Below are 8,404 nucleotides of genomic sequence, written 5' to 3' on the forward strand. Positions count from 1 at the left end.
AAAAAAAAAAAAGAAAAGAAAAAGTTCAACAAGCTACTATATAAAGTGGAGGAAATCTTCCCCAAAATTCGAGAACAAAGGAGATAAAAAATGCAACAAAGATTTTGAAAAACTGGAGAATCAAAGGACTTCCAGAGATGACAGTGAAAAAGACAAAGAAGAAATCTAAGATACCAAAGAAAAGATTGAACAGGTAAAGGGCCCAAGTTTATAAACAATAAGGAAGTTCTGGGTGGCACCTGTGGCTCAAGGAGTAGGGCAGCCCCAGGCCAAAAAAAAAAAAAGAAAAGAAAGGACGTTTTGAGTGCTCATTACAATGGATGAAAAGAAACGTACACCAAAGAACATCACTGAAATGTTAAAACACTGTGGACAAGGAGAAAATCCTACCCAGGGCCACACGTACAAAAGTATGAAGCATCAGTATAGCTTCTGATCTCCTACTAGCAATACTGAAATATAGTCAATGAACCAATGCCTTCAAACTTTGGAGGACAATTATTAATATTTCTAACTCTCAAACATGAGACAAGGATGAACAAGTGATTACACATAAAGTGTCTTTAAAAACGTACTCTTCCTTAGGAGAGTAGGAAATGTGTTCCTGTTAAATAAGAAGTAAACCAGGAAAGAGAAGACCAGAAAGAGGAGAGGAAAAGAGATGCCCAGGACTGTGACAAAAGCCAATCCTAGGAAGAGAACTGAGTGCCAGGCCTGGAAGCCAATCAATCCACTATGAAGCAAGTGAAAAGGCTCTGGGGAAATATCACTATTCAAACGCTTGAATGCTACCTAGGTGGTAGAAAAACAACAATATATGAAAACATTTTTAGTAGGCATTATGATGATATGGCCCAAAACGTAAAACTGAGACAACCTGGCAGATATCACACAGATAAAGCCATATTTTAGCTCCATAAAAGGAAGAAGTTTGTGATGGTTAGAGTTTAAAAATGAAATAGAGTACCTCTGCCTAACTCAAGGACAGACTAGATAACAATTTAGTAGTGATAACAATTACAGGGGAACAGAAGCTTCCAATGGGTAGCTGGATTAGATAATGATCACACTTTATTTCAACAAATGTATGTTATAATTACTCTATAAATGTTCTGCCATAAAAGAGAGAAAGTGAAGAAAGAGAGAAAAAGAAGTTAACAATAACTTTAAGGTACATAGTTGTTTTTTTGTTTTTTTTTTGAGACAGAGCCTCAAGCTGTCCCCTTGGATAGAGTGTTATGGCATCATAGCTCACAGCAACCTCCAACTCCTGGGCTCAGGCGAGTCTCCTGCCTCCACCTCCCAAGTAGCTAGGATTACAGGCGCCTGCCACAACACCTGGCTATTTTTTGGTTGCAGCCGTCGTTGTTTGGTGGGCCTGAGCCAGATTCTACCAGCTCAGGTGTACGTGGCTGGTGCCTTAGTTGCTTGAGCCGCAGGCGCCGAGCCAAGGTATATATAGTTTTAAGACCATCTGTTCTTTTTCTACTTAGGTACCCAACTTTAGAAGCTAAAATAAGTAAAAGGAATTCTAGTGTTATCTTTTCAGTATTAAAAGAAACTAATTCTTGCATCACTTGATACTGATATTAAAAAATATTACTGGTATATATTGTTACAGCCCTCATGTTTAACCATTTTTCCGGTACATTATAATCTTAGAAACGAAAGGATAAATAACACCAAGGTAGTAAAGGAAGCACTATAGAAAACTAAAATACCTTACCTGAATGTTAGTGCTTTCACAAGGAATGACACTGTTTTCAGCAAGGGGCGACATGCACATGTTAGAGTTTTCAATACTGAAGGAAAGTCCGCTCACAAAGTCAGTCCTGGGTAAACTCCTGCTGTCAACCAGCCCCTTGATCCAAGTGCTCTCATCTCCTAGCTCTATAGGATCAACCATATCCACAGTGTTATTCTCCTCCTTGCTTTCGACATCCTGCAGTGGTGCTAATTCTTTCTCAGAAGCACTGGACTGATTGTGTGTAATAGACATGGCAGTCACACGTAAACGTGTGCCCCGTGTAGAAGCGTCACTATTCAATTGCCGTAGGTGTATTTCAGCAGCATCCACGCCTGGTGATGAAACATCTGTGGAAGAAATAGTCTCTTTATCTTCTTTATCTTCATCATGAGTCTCAAGAGTAAAAGGTATGTGAATCAGTGAGGTCTCATACTGAGGACCACCTCTACACATCTCGAGACTCATAGGAGACCAATTTTTAATTGGTGAGCAGCCATCTATATAAGGACTTCTGATATACTTATTAGTAATTCCATTAGAATTTGTTCCAGATGAAGCATCAGGAGAATGAAAAGTAAACTTCCTTTGTTCTAAAAATGAGGAGGGAAAAATCACATCACAAAAACATGAGAACGAAAAAGCCTTTACTAGATGGCAATAATACTTCATGCCAAGAAAAACTAGATTTCTCTAAGAGCTGTGGAGTTAACTAAAATGAAATTTTGATGTTAAAAACAACAGCTCAAATGGATATGTCTCAATACGCAGGATGAGGCGCTTCAAAAATCATGTCTCTGCCACTTTCTCTTTTTTATTTAAACTATTTTACTCCCTGAGAATTATTTCCCAGTAAGCATACCGCTAATTGTACCAATATTATTCATATATAAAGAAGATTCCCATGCAAATCAGCAGAATGATATAACTTAATAGCTATACCTGCTAAATGAAATAGGTAAAAGGTATTTGTTTTATATAAAATAAGCAACATGAAAAGACAAAAGAACTGCAAAGTTATACTTGTAATAATTACGAGTCTAACAATGATAAATAAAAATGCTTTGAAACTTTAAAAATTGCTGCTTATAACTTCATTAGCTTAGCAAAAATAGAAGTTTTTTAAAAATGGGCAAAAGCTTATAAACAATCTTCCTAATGGTAAATAAGCATACAAAAAGTATAAATAATTTATTCAGCCACATAAATAATAAATCTATGCAAATTATAGCAATGAGAGACCATTTGGCTTAACTATAACACTGACATCTGAACTGGCAATTCCCCTCCAAACACGGATAGCCAATAAACATTGGGAATGAATTCCATATCATTATTGATCAAAGACAGAAAATTTAAAGCTATAAAAATCTTTTTATAGTATACCAAGTTAGTAAACATCAAATAGAGTATCAGTGTTTCAGAATAGGGAAAAATGATTTTCTTACATGCTGCTGAAAAAAATTTCAATTTGTACAATCTTTTATGAAGTGAATCTGGCAAAATTCATCAAGAGTCTTAAAAACATTCACTCTGCCAGGTATGGGATGACATCTGTAATCCTAGCACTCTGGATGGCTGAGGCAGGTAGATTGCCTGAGCTCACAGATTCCACACCAGCCTGAGCAAAAACAAGACCCCATCCCTAAAAATAGCTGGGTGCTGGGGGCAGCGCCTGTGGCTCAAAAGAGTAGGGCACTGGCTCCATATGCTGGAGGTGGCGGGTTCAAAACCAGTCCCAGCCAAAAAAAAAAAAAAATACCTGGGTGTTATGGCAGGTGCCTCTAGTCCCAGCTACTTGGGAGGCTGAGACAAGAGAATCGCTTAAGCCCAGGAGTTTGAGGTTGCTGTGAGCTGTGACTCCACAGCACTCTATTGAGGGCGACAAAGTGAGACTCTGTCCTTAAAAAAAAAAAAAAGACAAAGAAAAACATTCACCTACTTTGACCAAATAATTCCGTTTCTGAGAACATAATCTACACACAAGGATAATGATTAATTTTGTGATAAGCAAAAATTAGAAAAAATTTGAATGCTTCCCAATGGTGAAAACTATAGGATATATACAATAGCAAAATCATGCAAAATAAATGACTCAAACAGCCTATAAAAGTACTCATAAAATGCCTTGTGAAATAAGCAGGATATGGAACCATGTATGTTCACATGTATGTACCTATATATGCATATCCATACATATACCCACACACATAAATACTAGCAAAATACAGCTTTCAATTTTCCAATTTTCTTTAGTGTGAATAGTTTTTTTAAACTGGGAAATTTTCAAAAAGTGCTGTAACTTTTTTTAAGAGCAATTCACTGCAAAGAGAAATGTGTAAATTTCTACACATTTTATTTACCTTAAAAATTTTAACCAAATACACCTTTACAAAATATGTATTTCTGATTATCAAAGTCGAAGACAAAAGTCCGAAGGCATAAAAAACCAACCTGTCTCTAAAATTGCTGTCTTTCTTCAATAGAAAGATGTAAAAATATTCCTAATGAAAGTAACTATATTTAACACTAGAGTATAAATTTGATGAGAATTCTAACCTTTGAAGGTAAATTGTTCCTTTTGTTAAAAAGTTTCTAAATGTGGGGGTGGGCAGAGGCAAGATGGCCGACTGGAGCCAGCTTTCCACAGAGGCTCCCCTCCAGAAGGAGAGGTAAAGGCCAGAATTTTAGCAAGTAAGCTAATGGTTTGGAGCTGAGCCAAGAGAGAAGGTTGAAGAACGCACACCAACACTGCTGAGGTGAGCTGCGACCCCAAGGATACAAACAATAGGTACAAAATCCATCGCCAGGCAGATGGGAGTCCCCTCCCCCAAGAGAACGGGTAGTAGTATACTTTCTACAAACAAGAGAGCAGAGTTCAAACATCCTCCCATTTTATCCCATGGGAGAGACCCTCTAAAAACTGGACCTCCTTCCCCTACTAGGGTGCCATGGTACTCTCCTGCTAGGCATAAAACTGTATATATTCTCTATATATAATCTGAACTCCCAGCACTCCCCTCCACTCTCACCCTGAGGTAGGGAAGCCTGTCCCCCATGGAGTCCAGATTCTTGGGCATTTTCTTAAGAGGTATGGACAGGGTGTGGGCTGCTGCAGGTCTGTGCTGATTCTGGGGAATGGGGGTAAGGACAAGACGGTGGACTGAAGGAACCATATGAGAGAGGGAGAGGTGGTGCTCCCCGCCCCCACATAGAGCAGCAGCTGCAGCAGCAAGAACAATAGGGCTTGTACCACTGGGGATATTTTGGGGAGACACTCCCTGTCTGTCTGGGCAACCAGAGAAAGCTGGGTATCTTCTCTGGTGGCAGATGCTGGTGGAACAGATCTGGGATGGTAATGCAGGTCCCGTGAGCAAAGGGTATGCCTGAGGCGGTACCTGCCTGGGCGGGGCAGTGTGGGACAGAAAATAGCAGATGCGCGCCCGGAGACGGCATACTCCCAGGGCAGGGCTGTGCTAGAAGCTGGAACTCAGAGCCGAGTGATGCGTGCCCGGAGACGGCATACTCCCAGGGCAGGGCTGTGCCGGAAGCTGGAACTCAGAGCCAAGTGTGAGCTCTAACCACACCCACCCCAACACTGACTGCAGCGGAGACACATATACCAGCTCTGGGCAGCGGGACAGACCAGGGCAGAGTAACAGTTTCTGTGAACTAAAACAGCGCCTAGTCCACAGGGGAATATAGCCAGGATAGAAACAAATACTATGAAAATATAAGTGTCAGCAACATCAATCAGGGGCAGGGCTAGACCTGAGTGAACTGCCCCAGCTTCCATTAATCACCTGAGGTTGTCAGGCCTTAACTCCCCCTACTGGATGGTGGCAGAGTGTGGAGGCCTGGCCAAGGAGACATAGATATCCCTATGAGTCAAGGAGGCGCAAACCCCTAGAGCATCTTCTCATTGGAGGGAACTGGATCACAGCACTGCGGGGTTACCAGTGACTGGGTGTGACAGAGGTGCAAGGTGGGGAAGGAGGTATCAACTTTCTCAGACTAATTCATTTGTGGGGGTGGGGGGTTGGGGGGGTGGTGTCCTTCTGACTCCATGCAGCACCAGAATGAATCATACTCATCCTGCCAGCAGATCCCTTCTAAGTAGTTGCTGGAGGCCTGCTGAACTCTCCCACTTGAGATCGGTTACTACTAGCACAACTGCTTTGGATCTCTTGGATTGGACCAATCACCCAAGGACTATCCAAAGTGGTAACCTGGGTGTGTGGTTGTGGGAAGGTTTGATTTTCCTTTTCTAGTTGTTGCTCGTGTGGGGAGGGGTGACTTAATTGCTGGTATTTCTCCATAGCTGAGGCTTCAACCCAGAGTAACTGATTCACTAGGGTAGGACAGAAACTGGCTGAAAACAAGACAGAGCCACTTAGCCCCACCACACCAAGTAAGTCCCCAGTGTCACAGGCCATAGCACTGTACAGGTCCTTTGCAAAGCTCTAGGAAAAAAGGTACAAGGCACTAGTCCCTGCTCTTGGGCAAAGGGCTGGTTAATCACTACTCCAGGAGCCCTCCAACCCAACTTTACCTTATCTGCTCATCTAGCCTAACGGTGTAAAATAATCATGGGGCGGAATCAGCAGAAAAACTCCTGTAACATGAATAACCAAAATAGATCAACTCCTCCAAGGAATGATATGGTGGACACAACTGAAGATCCCATTCATAAACAAATGGCTGAGATATCAGAAATCGAATTCAGAATTTGGATTGCAAATAAGATTAATAGAATGGAGGTAAAGTTGGAATTAGAAATTCAAGGAGCATTTCAAAATGTATCTCAAGAATTCAATGAATTCAAAAACAAAAATCACCAAAGATTTTAACACATTAAGACAAGAATTTGCAGCCCTCAAAGATCTGAGAAATACAGTAGAATGCCTCAGTAACAGAATGGAGCAGGCAGAAGAAAGGATTTCTGACACTAAAGACAAAGCTTTTGAACACTGTCAAACACTCAAAGAGGAAGAGAAATGGAGAACAAAAATGGATCATTCTCTCAGAGAGCTCTGGGATAATTTGAAGAAAACTAATATTCGCCTTATAGGAATTCCTGAAGGCAACAAGGTGGCTTCACAAGGCACAGAGGCTCTTCTTCATGAGATTATGAAGAACTTTCCAGACATGCCAAGAGATTCTGAAATTCAGACAGCAGATAGTTTCAGAACCACAGCACAACTCAACCCAAGTAAGACATCTCCTAGGCACATTATAATTAACTTCAGTAAAGTTAATATGAAGGAGAAAATTCTGAAAGCAGCCAGACATAAGAAAACCATAACCTACAAGGGGAAGAATATTAGAATGACTGCAGATCTCTCTGTTGAAAACTTTCAAGCTAAAAGAGGGTGGTCATCGACTTTTAATCTCCTAAAACAAAATAACTTGCAACCCAGGATCCTGTATCCAGCTAAACTGAGTTTCATTTATAATCGAGAAATCAAATACTTTAATGACATTCACACGTTGAAGAAATTTGCCATAACTAAACCAGCTCTCCAGGATATTCTCAGACCTATTCTCCATAAGAAACAGCACAATCCACCACCACCAAAGTAAACTCACTCAGAAAATTAGATCAAATTCCAACTTCCACAGTGGCAAAAGGATTAAAAATGTCCACTGGATTTTAGAAGAACTCAATACCTAAAATACCACCAGACTTATCAATACTCTCAATTAATGTGAAGGGCTTAAATTACCCTTTAAAGAGGCACAGCTTGGCTGACTAGATACAAAACCTCAGGCCAGACATTTGCTGCATACAAGAATCTCATCTTATCTTAAAAGATAAATATAGACTCAGGGTGAAGGCATGGTCATCTATATTTCAGGCAAATGGAAATCAGAAAAAAGCAGGTGTTGCAATTTTATTCGCAGATACAATAGGCTTTAAACCAACAAAGGTAAAGAAAGATAAGGATGGTCACTTCATATTTGTTAAGGGTAATACTCAACATGATGAGATTTCAATTATTAACATTTATGCACCAAACCAGAATGCACCTCAATTTAAAAGAGAGACTCTAATAGACGTGAGCAACTTGATTTCCTCTAGCTCCATAATAGTTGGAGATTTTAACACTCCTTTGGCAGCGTTGGATAGACCCGCCAATAAGAAGCTAAGCAAAGAAATTTTAGATTTAAACTTAACCATTCAACAATTGACTTTAATAGACATCTACAGAACATTTCATCCTAACAAAACTCAATACACATTCTTCTCATCAGTTCAGAATATACTCCAAAATTGATCACATCTTAGGTCACAAGTCTGACCTCAGCAAATTTAAAAAAATAGAAATTATTCCTTGTATTTTCTTGGACCATCATGGAATAAAAGTTGAACTCGGTAACAACAGGAATCTGTAGACTCATATAAAAACATGGAAGCTAAAACATTCAGCCTTATGCTGAATGATAGCTGGGTCACAGAAGAGATTAAGAAGGAAAAGGTCAATAGGTTTTGGAAAAGGTCAATAAAATAGATAAAACTTTGGCTAACTTAACCAGGAAAAAAAGAGTAAAATCTCTAATTTCATCAATCAGATATGGTAAAGACGAAATAACAACAAACTCCTCAGAAATTCAAAAAATTCTTACTGAATATTACAAGAAACTTTACTCTTAGAAATA

At 39.8% G+C, this 8,404-nt stretch overlaps 1 protein-coding gene across 1 annotated transcript in view; it reads right to left on the reverse strand.

Moving 5' to 3' along the window:
- BORA (bora, aurora kinase A activator) overlaps positions 1-8,404 on the reverse strand; it is a 35,288-nt gene that overhangs the window by 7,442 nt on the left and 19,442 nt on the right. Inside the window, 1 exon segment of the mRNA XM_023513193.1 lies at positions 1,727-2,337. Coding sequence (XP_023368961.1) covers positions 1,727-2,337 — 611 coding nt within the window.

This window comes from Otolemur garnettii, unplaced genomic scaffold (genome assembly GCF_000181295.1).
Source record: "Otolemur garnettii isolate 467f Iridium unplaced genomic scaffold, OtoGar3 scaffold00036, whole genome shotgun sequence".
Lineage (NCBI taxonomy): Eukaryota > Metazoa > Chordata > Mammalia > Primates > Galagidae > Otolemur > Otolemur garnettii.